This window comes from Rana temporaria, chromosome 2 (assembly GCF_905171775.1).
Source record: "Rana temporaria chromosome 2, aRanTem1.1, whole genome shotgun sequence".
Lineage (NCBI taxonomy): Eukaryota > Metazoa > Chordata > Amphibia > Anura > Ranidae > Rana > Rana temporaria.
This window is the reverse complement of record NC_053490.1, coordinates 393126263-393142670: the sequence shown is the minus strand read 5'-3', so window position 1 is coordinate 393142670 and position 16408 is coordinate 393126263. Positions and strand designations below refer to the sequence as shown.

At 42.0% G+C, this 16408-nt stretch overlaps 1 protein-coding gene across 1 annotated transcript in view; it reads left to right on the top strand.

Annotated features, from left to right (window-relative positions):
* The window catches only part of F5 (coagulation factor V), a 139975-nt gene that overhangs the window by 71862 nt on the left and 51705 nt on the right, over positions 1–16408 (top strand). Inside the window, exons 14-16 of the mRNA XM_040338047.1 lie at positions 404–1129; positions 10769–10943; positions 11805–12041. Of these exons, the coding sequence (XP_040193981.1) occupies positions 404–1129; positions 10769–10943; positions 11805–12041 (1138 nt within the window). The remainder of the gene's footprint in view (positions 1–403; positions 1130–10768; positions 10944–11804; positions 12042–16408) is intronic.

Genomic DNA, 16408 nt, shown 5'->3' with positions numbered 1-16408 from the left:
TTTTAAAACATTTGTTGCACCAATGTCAGAAACAAACTTTCAGCAAATGTTTTCTAATGATTAATCCCTGTATCATCAGCTCCATCCAGTGGCCAAAATGCAGTAAAGTGTTCTCAAATACCTCAATGACAAAATATACAGCATTTTGCTCACTAGATGGCGCTGATGATACAGGAGTTAATCTATTAGAAAACATACGGTAACATTTTGTTCAGTTTGCACAAATGTTACTGACATTTGAGCAACAAATATTTTATAAATAGACCCATTAGACTTTTTCCTGGAGTCCTCTTTTTAGGCCTTATTCTTTTGCACCTCGGCCAATTAACCCAGTGCATATGAATTAATACTTCTTGTATACATTATTGATTAATGAATGTATTTACTATATTTGTATTCACAGTTCTCAAATATTTGAAGATATAATGAAAATTATAATGGTTGAACCTCATGGTAATGAAACCGAAACCGACTCGAAGGAGGATTTAGGCCTAATAGCCTCTGAAGGAAAAACAGATGATGTAAATGAATCAGGTAATCAGTCAAATCAGTCTTCAAATGACATACCACAACAAAGCTCTCAAACCGAAGCTAAAAAGGAGCGTAAAATAATTTATGCAAAGAAAATGGAAAAATTCCAAATTCATGGCATTGGAAATAATACCAATAATATTAAATATGTCAAACGGAAAAAGAGAGTAACCAAAATAAAAGGTAAAAGGACTGCAAACAGTACTGACTATGAGCTCAACCAATATGCCTCTTCAAACACCTCAAACAATGAGAACATTACTGAGAACAACAACATAGTGTTTTCTCCCAGAGGAATTAATCCCAGAGGTTATTCCAAATCTATAAAAGAAATAGTGATTGGAGTACCCAGAGGTGGTGATGGTGATTATGAAGAGTATGATGGAGATGCAGAATTCAACAGTAACATTCAGGAAAAACCTAAACTTATAATTGCATATGAAGAGCCATACAAAATAATGACAGAGGATGATGTTAACCGCTATACCAACCCTGACAGGATCATAGAGAATTATCTACGAACCTCAAAAGGAACAAAGAGAATTTACTATATTGCAGCTGAAGAAGTGCAGTGGGATTACTCTGGACGTTTTATAAGGTAAATATTTTGATGTTTGTAATTACATGACGTCATTTCTCTTACTTTTACGTTTTGTTTGCTGTTGTGTTTTGTTTATATTGTCATGATATTTTTTATATATGTAGCACTACCCCCGGAGCGGCTGCTGAGTATTTTCGGGTGGCATGTTACCTCTATCTTCTCGCCTTCCAGGGTAGTAGATGAGAGTTGAAAAAGTTCAATGTCCACACTTTGCATTTAGATTTATTTGCGGAACTTGATAAAGAAAGAAGAAGTGGTTGAAGAGGTGGAAGGGTAAACAGGTAGATACAGTAGGTTCAGGTACATAATTTTAGTCAGGAAACACTCCTGCTTCCAGCAACACAGTTCTTGTCGCCACTCTAGCCAGAGTGGGTTTTGCGCACCCAGATAGGTTTCTCTCACTAGCCTAGCAGCCGGAATGGCGCACGGAATAAGGTACAAACTCTGCCACAGACCTTCCCTCAGATGGAGACACTTTCGGTCCAGAATCCCCGTAACACAGGATTCAGCACCCGGATCTCTTCAGATCAACTTCTGTAGAACTCAAGTCTGACAGGCGATCACCATCAAGCCTCTCAGTATATGGTGCATCCTTTGATGAAGTTTCCAGGCCTCTCCTCAGTGACCAGTCTCTTGCTTGGTCCTCTCCAAGATAGGTCCCTCTTCAAGCGGCTTCCTCCCTCCAGGACGGACAACACAGGATCACCTTGCAAGCGCAGACCCAGTCTTACTACTGGGCCTATTTGGACAGATAACAGCCCCGGACCAATATGGTCTCGGAGCCAGGATTGCAGGAAGACACACCCCCGGCCAGGAGGGCCACAAGGTGGTGGGACGACAGACCAACGACCGACGACCTTGGTCCAGCTACATCCGTTCCTTAGGTACCCCTCCCCGGCATGTACAGCAGGACGATCACTCCCACTGACTCACCGCCGAGGGGGAACACCCAATATCACCTTGACTTAGCTGCTGCCACCCTTGGCCTGGGGGTGGTAACGACACCCCCAGGCTAACATTTGTGGTAACTCACAGCACAGCCATGGCCGGAACAGAGGCCAAATGTAACCAAAATTATATGTGTCTGAGTCAACTAACCCTCAGACTCCCTTCTAAATTTAAAGCAGCACCAGCCCAACAGGAGCAGGCCGCTACATATGTTATGAAAAAATCAAGTTGGACTGCCACTGCTTTGCTTTGACATTTAAACAACATGGTTTTCTCCTATTGACACTACAGGTGAGCTTCCCCTTCTCCACCCAGCAAGAGCAGAAGTAGATTTGCTGAGCAAGAGTTGCAGAACATATTTTAAACTCCACCAGCTTACGACCCATCACCCCTTTGTGACTCTGTTGGTACATGCTTGTTTTACTCTTATGTTCCAAACAGTTTTGCACTGTTTCTTCTGCTCAAGGCCTCCATTCCCCATGATGCCCAGCCTAGGCCAGGTTCCTAGGAAGCCCTTTATCGCAGCTAGACCTAATATGGAGTCCGACAGCTAGGAAAGGAATCCAAGCACACTGATCCTTTCACCACCAGAGACCTCGGTCTCCACCAGCAAGTCACAAATTACCTGGCCTTATTTAATTTCTGAATCTCCAACCCACGAGAGTTGTCTAACTGTGACACCTCCGCAAAGGATAACTTCACATTCCCGTGTAGAATTCTCTTTCCCGGACCCCAATATATTGTGTGATCTCTCTGCCCAGAGGATGCTTCCTAACACACTGTGCATACACCACTACATACTTCTTGAATAACTCAGACCAGGCAAAGCTCTTCATCAACTTAATTATTTTACCAAAATAATTCTTCACATGTAACAACATAACATGTCTTCACATTCTCATCAGGCAGTAACATTGCCCCTGGTGCCCCTTTCCCATGGTTATTTTTATTTTTCTCATGTAGAGAGGGATGGAGGCATGAGACCTTTACCAGGTTTTTGCCTCATTCAAAGTCCCAAAACTCCCCTCTTTTTCTTTGCTGACGCAATTAGGGATGGAAGCACACAGTTTCTACAGAGCTAGGTCTGATAACACCAGTCATTATATCAAACTAGCAGTTGGTTTTATTATACCATTCATTTAATAATTTTTTTGCTTATTATGGTTTATTTTTCACCCTTGCCAAGGGTTTAGACATCCATCAGGCTGGTTCTTGCCTGTTCCATTAATTCACTAGATACATTGTCATTTCCACACGCTGTTATGTCAGCGCCCCATGATCTGGATCAATGAGCCTTTGGCTCACTTTGTTTCCGGGAGCTGCGATGCACACAACGGGATCTCCCTTCTCCCCCTATCCCTGGTGCGGGCGGATACCTCTGCGCTGTTTATCAACATCACGTCACACACATCGTGCGTGTGGCGTCATTCCGAGCGCCGTCACTTCATCAGTGTTTTCCACCTGCGGCTTATGGACAGTGTTTTTGGCACCGAATGCCGAGTAACTTGGTCACTCGGGGTGTTGGTGCCTCCCCCTCACCTTGCACGCTAGCATTGCGTTTGGAGGAGTTTCGTGTGTGGGCCCTTATAGGTCTCATTTGGGGTAGTTTATTTATCCTCTTGGTTCTCCCTCACCCTATGGTTAGCACTCATCACTTTGTATCTAGCTTCATACGATTCAGCACCAGGTATTATGTTTAGCAATATGAATTCACTTATAATTTGACAAGTCACATATGGGTACTCGAGTCTCCTCTTGGTGGTATTGGTCTCCCTTCATCACTCTCTCTATTTCTCATTCATCTTTGGTTGGACTTCACTGACACCACTACAGTTACAGTTGTATTCAAAATTATTCAACCCCCACTGAAATTGATTGTTTTGGCCAGTTTGACATTGATTTTGATCATCCTGTCATCGTGCTTACAATTAAATCAAAGAGGCACGTGTAGGTCAGACAAATATAACATAACATTTATAATGAAATAACCACAAATGTCTTTTCTGTGCTCACATCATTATCAGTTTTATTCAACCCCCAATTGACATTCAATCTTAGTACTTAGTACAACATCCTTTTACAGTTATAACAGCTTTTAAACTTGAAGCATAGCTTGACACAAGTGTCTTGCAGCGATCTACGGGTATCTTCGCCCATTCGTCATGGGCAAAAGCCTCCAGTTCAGTCACATTCTTAGGCTTGCGCACTGCAACTGCTTTCTTTAAGTCCCACCAGAGGTTCTCAATCGGATTTAAGTCTGGTGACTGCGATGGCCACTCCAAAATGTTCCAGCCTTTAATCTGCAACCATGCTCTAGTGGACTTGGAGGTATGCTTGGGATCATTGTCCTGTTGAAAGGTCCAACGTCTCCCAAGCCTCAGGTTTGTGACGGACTGCATCACATTGTTATCCAATATCTCCTGGTACTGAAGAGAATTCATGGTACCTTGCACACGCTGAAGCTTCCCTGTATCTGCAGAAGCAAAACAGCCCCAAAGCATGATTGACCCCCCGCCATGCTTCACAGTAGGCAAGGTGTTCTTTTCATCATAGGCCTTGTTCTTCCTCCTCCAAACATAGCATTAATCCATGGGCCCAAACACTTCTAATTTTGTTTCATCAGTCCACAGAACACAATCCCAAAACTTCTGTGGTTTGTCCACATGATTTTTGCATACTGCAGTCGACTCTTCTTATTCTTTGGAGACAGCAAGGGGGTGCGCCTGGGAGTTCTGGCATGGAGGCCTTCATTACGCAGTGTGCGTCGTATTGTCTGAGCAGAAACTTCAGTAACCACATCTGACAAATCTTTTGTCAGTTCCTCAGCAGTCACTAGGGGACTTTTCTCCACTCTACGCTTCAGGTAGCGCACAGCAGTCGAAGTCAGCATCTTCTTTCTGCCACGACCAGGTAGTGTTTCAACAGTGCCCTTTGGCTTGAATTTGCAAATGATGCTTCCTATGGTGTCTCTTGGTATGTTTAACATCTTTGCAATCTTCTTATAGCCATTGCCCTTCCTGTGAAGAGTAATCACCTCTTCTCTTGTCATCCCGGACCATTCTCTTGACTTCACCATGTTTGTAACCACACCAGTAAATGTCTAGAAGGATCTGAGTATCACAGTCATTTTAAAGCTGCCTGATTGGTGCTTATTAGGCTTTATTGCTGCTCCCTGACATCCACAGGTGTTTTCAATACGTGATTGAAAACACTTCAATGAACCTCTGTTCTTCAGAGTGGTAGTCTTTAAGGGGTTGAATAATTGTGTAAATGAAGAATTCACAAAATAAACATTTACTACTGTCCTACAAAACCAATTGATGTCATTTTAGTTGCATATGGTTCTTTAAGAAGTCCTTGTAGGATTTAATTCTGAATACAATTACAAATGTACACTAAATTCCCTAAAACCCTTTACAGCATTGGGGGGTTGAATAATTTTGAACACAACTGTATGGTTGTACTATTCTGCTTTTATTTATGTACATAATATTTGGCACATATGCTAATCATACACGTTCACATTTTTTTTATAGAAGCCCTCTAAGACGCCTTTAGCTTGCATCTACTTTCAGGGACTACCACTTCATGGATATTTGTGCTCATCTGGTGTTGTCATGTGGGGGCCCCATATACTGCCACAGCTCCTGGAAAAAATGCCCTTAGGGGAGCTTCCAGCTCTCAATGTTGCAATTTCTTTACATGGCAGTTGTGAGTATTCTCCAGATAAGGGGATATGCACGATCAATACTCTTTCTTCTTTTTTTGTTTTTTCCCCTATAAAGGAAGTGACTTAGAAACCCATATATTTTATTTCAGATTTGTACATCTTTGCTCCTGAAGAGTGGCAAAAAAACTCTATGAAATGCGTCGAGCCTCATATACATGCAATGTTTAAACCGATCATGTATTACATTTTTTTCAAATATTTGTATTATTATGATTATCAATAATTTTTTATGCAATAGGAAGTTCCACAGGTGGTGTAGTCGTAATTTCTCTCCACTGTCATGTATTACCATGTTCCTATATGTATATAGATAAATTATACTGTGACATTATTACTTTGTATGAATTTTATTATGATATATATCAAATATAAAAAAAATTGACCCCTCACTCAATGCTGTATCTTGTGTCGAGATGATAGGGATGGTGCAGACAAAAAGGGACACTGACATGGTCACCTATACCTGGCAGGTAGGTAGTAGGACTCTCCTTCAATCCTTTGCTTGTGTCAGTTGTACATATTAAGGAATCTTAATTTTATTTCTGTTGATTGCTGATGAGAAAAATAAATTGGATTTATTTGTTCCTGTCCCTAATACTTCCTTTAATCACTTGTTGGACCACACACCCCCATCACTGTGCTACATGTTTTCTGCTGCACCACTGGCATGGTTATATCCTCTTAGTCCTCCATACATTTAGCAGATGATTTTTTTTCCCTTTTGGATAGAGTAAGGGATGGTTATAGCCCCTGTTAAAAAAAAATTGCCATTGTTTCGTCAGATATGGCGACCTATCAGAATTGGTAACAGAAATGAAGTTCCGTCGCCGCCATCTTGCTACACTCCACACTCCTCCATAGTAAGGATACTCTGAGAAGGAGAAAGCGGACATCTTGTTACACCCACCGGAGTTTTGCTTTTTACACTTATATTTAACAGTAAAGTGAGTTTATATACTGAAATCCAGTACTTAGAACTCCATCTGACTGTCATGATGTTGAATTTTAAAAGCAGCGGCAAGCCTGCTCACCTCATAGGTTTGCTAAGCTGACAGAAGTTCACTGCTTTTTAAATTTTAATATCTAAATAGTCAAACAGACTTCTAAGTACTGTATTTCACTATATAAACTCACTTTCCTGTTAAAAATATGTGTAAAATGAAAAACTTCAGTGGGTGTAACAAGATGTCCGCTTTCCCCCTTCACAGTATCCTTAGTTGAAAACATAAGTATCAAACACAGGTCATCATGGGTAGCTTTGAACACATAAGTATCAAACTCAGATCATCCCCTTGCCGCACTGTCACCAGGCCACTACACAAGTACACAATGGGTCTGATTTACTACAGACTTAAAGACTGTTTGCTTAGCAAAGTGAATGTTAACCGGTTAGGACCCGGACCATTATGCAGGTTAAGGACCTGGCCCCTTTTTGCGATTCGGCATTGCGTCGCTTTAACTGACAATTGCGCAGTCGTGCGACATGGCTCCCAAACAAAATTGGCGTCCTTTTTTCCCAAAAAATAGAGTTTTATTTTGGTTGTATTTGATCACCTCTGCGGTTTTTATTGTTTGTGCTAGAGTGACAATTTAAAAAACAAACATTTTTTTACTTTTTGCTATAATAAATATCCCCCAAAAAAATATAAAAAAAAATTTCCTCACTTTAGGCTGATATGTATTCTTCTACATATTTTTGGTAAAAAAATCTCAATAAGTGTTTATTGATTGGTTTGCGCAAAAGTTATAGCGTTTACAAAATAGGGAATAGTTTTATGGCATTTTTATTAATATTTTTTTTTCTACTAATGGTGGTGATCAGCCATTTTTTCATGACTGCGAAATTAGGGCAGACACATCGGACACTTTTGACACATTTTTGAGACCATTGTCATTTTCACAGCGAAAAGTGCTATAAAAATGCATGGATTACTGTGAAAATGGCAGTGAAGGGGTTAACCACTAGGGGGCGCTGTATGGGGTTAAGTGTGACCTCATGTGTGTTTCTTACTGTAGGGGGGCGGGACTGGACGTGTGATGTCACTGATCGTCGTTCTCTATGACTGGGAACAGACGATCACTGACACTGCCACAGAGAAGGTTTGTTTACCTCTCCCCGTTCTTCAGCCCCTGTGACCCGATCTCGGAACACCTGTGGCGATTGGGTCCACGGGTCCCGCAGGCGCGGTCATGGAGCTTCAGACCCACGGCTGGGTTCTTAAAGGGGAAATACATGTACGCCCTTGTGCCCAGCCGTGCCATTCTTTTGACGTATATTGTCGTGCGGCGGTCCTTAATTTTGCCATTTGAATCTTTCTTAGCTTAGTACAGGGGTCTCCAAACCTTTAAAACAAAGTGCCAGTTGATTATCCTTAAGACATTAGGGGGGGCCAGACTGTGGTCCCCCAGGAGTCGAAAATGCCCCCGTGTCAGTAAGAGCCGGTTCACACTGGGGAGACTCGTCAGGCGACTCAGCCGCCTGACAAGTCGCATCCCATTCTATTCAATAGAACCGTTCTAATAGGAGCGACGCAAGTCGCTCCGACTTAGAAAAAGGTTCTTGTACGACTTCAGCGGCGACTCGGGGCAACTTGCATTGACTTCTATACAGAAGTCATTTTGCAAGTCGGCCCTGAAGTCGTCTTCAGGACGCCTTGCCGAGTCGCCCCTGAAGTCGTGCCACCCCAATGTGAACAGGTTCTGAGAGTAAACAATGTTACTGACTTGGTGGTCAGGGGGTGTAAATAAAAATAACATAGCACCTCTGGTCACTAGGAGCTGAAATAGTGCCCTGTTATTGGTATTGGAGGAATAATGCCCCATTGTTGGTGTCATTGGGAGGAATAGTGCACCGTCGTTATTGTAATTGAGAGGAATAGTGTCCCACTGTTATGCCCTGTACACACGATCGGTTCATCCGATGACAACGGTCTGATGGATTTTTTCATCAGATATCCGATGAAGCTGACTTTCATCAGTCTTGCCTACACACCATCAGTTAAAAAAACGATCGTGTCAGAACACGGTGACGTAAAACACAACGAAGTGCTGAGAAAAATGAAATTCAATGCTTCCGAGCATGCGTCGACTTGATTCTGAGCATGCGTTGATTTTTAACCGATGGATTTCCCCACAGACTATCGTTTTTTTCTATCGTTTTTTTAACCATCAGATAATTTTAAAACAGGTTCTAAGTTTTTTCACCGATGGGAAAAAAACTGATGGGGCCCACACACGATCGGCTCGTCTGATGAAAACGTTCCGTCAGACCGTTTTCATGAGATGAACCGATCGTGTGTACGCGGCATTAGTGTCATTGGGAGGAATAGTGCCTCATTGTTGGTGTCATTGGGAGGAATAGTGCCCCATCTTGGTGTCTTTGAGAGGAAAAGTGCCCCATTGTTGGTGTCATCGGGAGGAACAATGTTCCATTGTTGGTGTCATTGGGAGAAACAGTGCCCCATTGCTGGTGTCAGTGGGAGGAATGATCCATAAAGGCAAGCAAAGGGCCACATTTGGCCTGCAGGCCCAAGTTGGGAGACCACTGGCTTAGTACAATTGGTGAAGCCGTTTTCAGTTTCAGTCCCAGTCAGGTACTAGAGAAATTCTATTTTTTTTTTTTTAGCCCATAATTAGCTATTAAAATTCCCAATCCCATGGCATAGATTTACAATGAGCAGTAAAAAGCTGACTCTTGGTATTCAAGGTAAATTCATGGCTATTGTAACTTTAGCAGATACTACCCCACACAACAACTCAGTTTTGGGGGATTACTCAAGGGGCAATACAAGCTTTACAGTTTCAAACTGTAGCATCACCTTAGAGCAGTGGTTCTCAACCTGGGGGTCAGGACCCCCTTGGGGGTCAAATGATGATGCCAGGGGTCACCAAATCCTGGGCTGTTTCTGAAGCCTGCACCACTCTCCCAGCCTTCTTGTGGCTGCTCAGCAGGGCTGTCTCTGGAGCCGGTGGCCACCCAGCTGGGCTGTTCCTGGAGCACACGGCTGCCCACTCAGCCTCTTCCCAGCCGCCCATTCAGTTCACGGCATGGGTTGGGGGGCAGAGACTAGAGGTCCGCTAACTGGTGAGGATTGTGAGGGGCTGGAGGAGACCCTATCTACTGATTTCAGCATAGGTGTCACTGCTACGAGACACCACAAAGTTGGAGACACACTGGGTAACACTACCTATGATTATTGTTGCCATTAAAAGTCCCCACTAAAAGTCCCCACTACAGTTCTCAGATCAGCAGATGACCTTGATCAAGAGAACCTAAGTTGGCTGATCAAAACTCCCCCTAGCATTGCCACTCATCCCATTCCCCCTCCACCAAGAAATAAGAGAAGGAATTAAAATAGAGAATACATGGAAGGGAGAGGAAAAGAGGAGGAGGAAGAAAGAAAAAGGGAGAGAAAGAATAAAAGGAAAAAACAAGAAAGACGGCTAGAGAGAGGGATGGGGGAAAAAAACATGAAATTAGGATAGCGAGAGATAAAAGGGAAAAAGAGGAGAACAAAGAGAAAAAGTGGTACATTCTAAAATGTACCATATGAGGTTTTAATACTGTATGAGTGGAGGAGACTCAGGGAGTGCTAAATTTCCACGGGTTAGGAGCGCAAATTACTTGTCTTGCCTTGGGTGCTGACAACCCACGCAACGAAAATAATTTTACTGTTGGGGGTCCCCACAACTTGGAACATTTTATCAAGGGGTCACGGCACTAAAAGGTTGAGAACCACTGCCTTAGAGGAACCTTTTGCTAAGCATAATGGGAAATAATTTCCAGTACCAAACCTTTGTAGGTTTTTAATAATAAATCACTCCATATCACTTAATTTGATATTTTTATCACTGTTGTATGTCTGTCGCCTCTTATCAGTCCTACTTGCCTGCTGTTTTTTCCCCTTTATGACCTCTACGTCAAAAGTAATATTTCAATCATTATGTTTCCTTTAAAGGTACAATGTTAACGAAAAACCTGTCAGCGAATCTAGAGGGACTGCCTATAAGAAAGTTATATTTCGGCAGTACCTTGATAGCACTTTCACAAAACCTGCTGTAGATGGTGAATATGAAGAACATCTTGGTATACTTGGACCTGTAATCAGAGCTGAAGTTGAAGATGTTATCCAGGTAAAAAGTTCTATAGTTAAGATCATTTTTTTAAACCTGGCATTTTAGTTAAAAGGGATAAAAAAATTCCCGACTTGGAGCATCCATTAAATGTTGAGAACTACAAAATGAAATGGCTATCCTGAAATAAGTTAAAGGGGTTGTAAAGGAAAAAAATATTTTCCCCTAAATAGCTTCCTTTACCTTAGTGCAGTCCTCCTTCACTTACCTCATCCTTCCATTTTGCTTTTAAATGTCCTTATTTCTTCTGAGAAATGCTCACTTCCTGTTCTTCTGTCTGTAACTCAACACCGTAATGCAAGGCTTTCTTCCTGGTGTGGAGAAAGCCTCTTGAGGGGGGAGGGGCGAGCAGGAGTGTCAGAACGCCCACTAACACACAGCTCCTTTCTCTATCTGCAAAGTTGAGAGTGTCCTGACTTGCCTGCTCGCCCCCTCCCCCCTCAAGAGGCTTTCTCCATACCAGGGAGAAAGCCTTGCATTACGGTGTTGAGTTACAGACAGAAGAACAGGAAGTGAGCATTTCTCAGAAGAAATAAGGACATTTAAAAGCAAAATCGAAGGATGAGGTTAGTGAAGGAGGACTGCACTAAGGTAAAGGAAGCTATTTAGGGGGAAAAAAAATCCTTTACAACCCTTTTAAGTTTGCTTTGTTTCGACCTTTTTTTTTTTTTTCTACTTCATAGCTCAGAGTTTTCCTTTTTTTTTCAGTAAATGTTGTGTGTAAGTAAAAGATTATTGGCAATACTTAATAAAATAGGAGATGAAAGAAAAAATATATATATTATATATAATTATATTTAGCCATGGTATATTTCTCAAGAAATTAAGTCTGTGACCTTGTGTTTTTTTTTTTTTTGGTAGGTGACTTTTAAAAACTTAGCAACTCGCCCTTATTCTATTCATGCTCATGGAGTTTCTTATGAAAAGTCGTCAGAAGGATATAGCTATACCGATGAAACAGAGGAGTGGCTCCGGGGAGATGATGTTGTAAAGCCTGGAGAAGTATATGTTTATGTGTGGTATGCCACAAAACAATCTGGACCTGAGCCAGAGGCATCAGCCTGCAGAACATGGGCCTATCATTCTGGTGTCAACATTGTAAGAAACCATGTTTTTTAGAATCTCTAAAAACTGAAAATAACATTGAAAAAGATTTTCACACACTGCATCAATTTGCGTACAAAACAGGCTAAATGACATCTTTGCATTAAAAAAATTACTTCAGTACCTGTTTTGAACAATGCGTATTAGTAGCATTTGCCACTATGGTACTTTTTAAATTATTTTAACCACTTAAGCCTCGGACCATTATGCAGCTAAAGGCCCCTTTTTGCGATTCGGCACTGCGTCGCTTTAACTGACAATTGCGCAGTCGTGCCACGTGGCTCACCAAACAAAATTGACATACTTTTTTCCCCACAAATAGAGCTTTCTTTTGGTGGTATTTGATCACCTCTCCGTTTTTTTATTTTTTGCGCTATAAACAAAAATAGAGCGCCAACTTTTGAAAAAAAAAATCAATATTTTTTACTTTTTCCTATAATAAATATACCCCAAAAATATATAAAAAAAAACATTGTTTTTCCTTAGTTTAGGCCGCTACGTATTCTACATATTTTTGGTAAAAAAAAATATAGTAATAAGCGTTTATTGATTGGTTTGCGCAAAAGTTATAGCGTCTACAAAATAGGGGATAGTTTTATGGCATTTTTGTTAATTTTTTTTTTTTACTAGTAATGGCGGCGAGCAGCGATTTTTATCATGACTGCGACATTATGGCGGACACATCGGACACTTTTGACACTATTTTGGGACCATTGTCATTTTTACAGCAAACAGTGCTATAAAAATGCACTGATTACTGTGAAAATGACCCTGGCAGTGAAGGGGTTAACCTGTAGGGGATACTAAAGGAGTTAAGTATTCCCTAATGTGTGTTTCTTACTGTAGGGGGGCGTGGCTGGGCGTGTGCCATCACTGATCGTCGTTACCTATGACAGGGAACAGACGATCAGTGACAGGCACACTAGGAAGCAAGGGGAGAGGTTTGTTTACACTTACCTCTCCTCGTTCTTCAGCTCTGTGACCCAATCGCGGGACACCGGCGGTGATCGGGTCCCGCGGGCACAGGCACAAAGCTAGACTTCTTAAAGGGGATGTACCTGTACGTCCATATGCCCAGCTGTGCCATTCTGCCAACGTATTTAGTCGTGCGGCGGTCCTTAAGCGGTTAACAAGACATGATGATTTACATCAATCCCTGACCCCTAAAGGTGTTTATTTAATATTCTGTATAGTTTTTGGTGGAAATCAATTTTTGAAGGCAATTAACCTGAAAACAGTGAGAACAGCAGACTCCCATCACATAGCATCCTCAGTGGCACTTATTCCTTAAAAATATACCTCAAAAATCAGGGGTCATCTTATACGCCAGAGTCAGTCAGACTGCGGGCGTTCATTGTGCAAAAGCCGCGCCTCCTCCTCCTCCCAGAAGAGCCTGTGTTCAGTGTTCCACCTATTACGGAAGGCAGCAACAGAGAATCCCACAATCCCAGTAGAGAGATAACATGCATATAAAATCAGCGCTCACTTTCAGCAATCCTAAACATAATTCTAAAAGTCCAGCAACTAATAATGTCCTCTCTGGTTGCGACTCCCATAATTCTTAAACAGGATCTTCCATAATACTCCAATGCGGCTGTTTTACTGCCGCGGAACACCCTTTAAAAGTCTATGGGAGAATTCAAAAGTGCTAATTTTAAAGGTTAATATGCAAGTTATTGTTATAAAAAGTGTTTGGGGACCTGGGTCCTGCCCCAGGGGACATGTATCAATGCAAAAAAAGTTTAAAAAACGGCAGTTTTTTTCTGGAGAAGTGATTTTAATAATGCATAAAGTGAAACAATAAAAGTGAAATATTCCTTTAAATTTCGTACCTGGGGGGTGTCTATAGTATGCATGGAAAGTAGCGCATGTTTCCAGTGCTTAGAAAAGTCCCTGCACAAAATGACATTTCTAAAGGAAAAAAAAGTCATTTAAAACTACTCGCGGCTATAATGAATTGCCGGGTCAAAACAGATAAAAGTCATTGAAAAAAAAACAGCATGGTTTCCCCCTTAGTCCATTACCAGGCCCTTTGGGTCTGCTATGAAAATTAAGGGGAAATCCTAACCAAAATTTTTAAAAAAAGTGTTGTGGGTCCCCCCCAAATTCCATATCAGGCCCTTCAGGTCTAGTATTGATATTAAGGGGACCATTTTTTTTTAAATGGCATAGGGTTCCCCCCCAAAAATAAATCAATCCATAATTGTATAAATGGATTTTAAGGGGAACCCCGCACCAAAATAAAAAAAATGGCATTGGGTTCCCTCCAAAAATCCATACCAGAGCCTTATCCGAGCACACAACCTGGCAGGAAAAGAGGGGGGGTGTGAAAGCGCCCCCCCTCCTAAACCGTACCAGGCCACATGCCCTCAACATGGTTTATAATACACTTCAGTCAGTGTATTAATATATATATATATATAGATATACATATATATACACACACACACAGTATATATATATATATATATATATATATATATATATATATATATATATATTAGGGCTGTGCGTTAAACGCGATATTAACGGCGTTAACGCAAACCCATGTTAACGCCGTCAATATTTTTATCGCGCGATTAACGCGGGAGCGCTCGGGGTGGACGTGCAGAGTGTGCAGAGGCGCGGCGCGGCTTACCTTCTCGCTGGATTCACAGGCAAGTTACTCACCTTGTCCCTGGATCCAGCAATGCCACCCCGCTGTGTGATCGAGCGGGTCCTCCTCGCTTGGCGGGTCCTCCTCGCTCGGCAGGTCCTCCTCGCTCGATTCACAGTGTCTGTGTGCCGCCGATCTCCGTTCCCTGCGACGTTACGACGCACGGGAGCGGAGAACGGCGCCAAATTCAAAAAAGTAAACAAACACAATACACACAGTATACTGTAATCTTATAGATTACAGTACTGTATGTAAAAAATACACACCCCCCTTGTCCCTAGTGGTCTGCCCAGTGTCCTACATGTACTTTTATCAAATAAAAACTATACTTTCTGCCTGAAAACTGTAGATTGTCCAAAAGTGTCCCTTTATGTCAAAAATGGTTTTAGATCAGCTAGAAAACAGCGATCATAAATTATAATCACTTGCATAATTGTGCGATATTTGTGGGGAAATTCGTCATAAATTAGATAGATTAATCGTGAGTTAACTATGACATTAATGCGATTAATCGCGATTAACATTTTTAATCGTTTGACAGCACTAATATATATATATAAATACACAGTCTAATATATATATTGATACACCGCCTGAATACCGTTTGATATAAAATATTGCAATGATCACCATTTTATTCTCTGTTGAAAAAATGATATATAATGTTTGGGGGTTCTAAAGCCTCATACACATGATCGGACTTCCATCGGACTTTTCTGTGGATTTTGGTCCGAAGGAGCGTTGGCCATGAACTTGGTATGCATACACACGGCAGAACTTTTTCAGCCAACATTCACCAAGCTCTTTACTGCCACCCTTTGGGTAACTTCTGCTATTGTTGTCTGATGTTTAGCATTGGTTCGGAGAATGCGCGTTTGTACTTTGGACTCCGATGGAATTGTGTACACACGATCGGATGATCCTCCATCGGACATTTGTTGTCAGAAAGTCTGAGAGCATGCACAGCGAACTGACAACAGTTGTCCGATGGAGCATACAGACAGTTGGATTGTCCGATAAAACGTCGAACCGTTGTTGACCGAAAGTCTGATCGTGTTTATGGGCCTTAAGATTTTTTTTGCAAAAAATACAGATTTTAACTTGTAAGCAACAAATGTCAGAAATAAGCTTAGGCATGAAAGGGTTACATTATAAATTGTGCACAAAGTGCCTTAACCAAATGTGAAACAGTGGCCCGGATTCAGAGAGCAATTGCGCCTGCGTAACCATAGTTACGCAGCGCAATTGCTTGCTTGCGCCGGCGTTAAGAATGCTCCTGATTCAGGAACATCGTAACGCCGACTGCAGCCTAAAATCTGCGTGGCATAAGGCTCTTATGCCACGCAGATTTTAGGCTGAATTCTTGCGATGACCGCTAGGGGGCGCTCCCATTGTGCTCAGTGTATAGTATGCAAATTGCATACTAACACCGATTCACAATGTTGCGCGAGCCCTGCGTACGCAAGTTATGGAGTTTCCGTACGGCGTCTTTAGCGTAAGGCTGCCCCTTCTAATAGTAGGGGCAGCCAATGCTAAAGTATACCCGCCGTTCCCGCGTCGTGAAATTTGAATTTCACGTCGTTTGCGTAAGTGATTCGTGAATGGCGCTGGACGCCATTCACGTTCACTTTGAAGCAAATGACGTCCTTGCGACGTCATTTGCCACAATGCACGTCGGGAAAGTTTCCCGACGTCGCATGCGCTT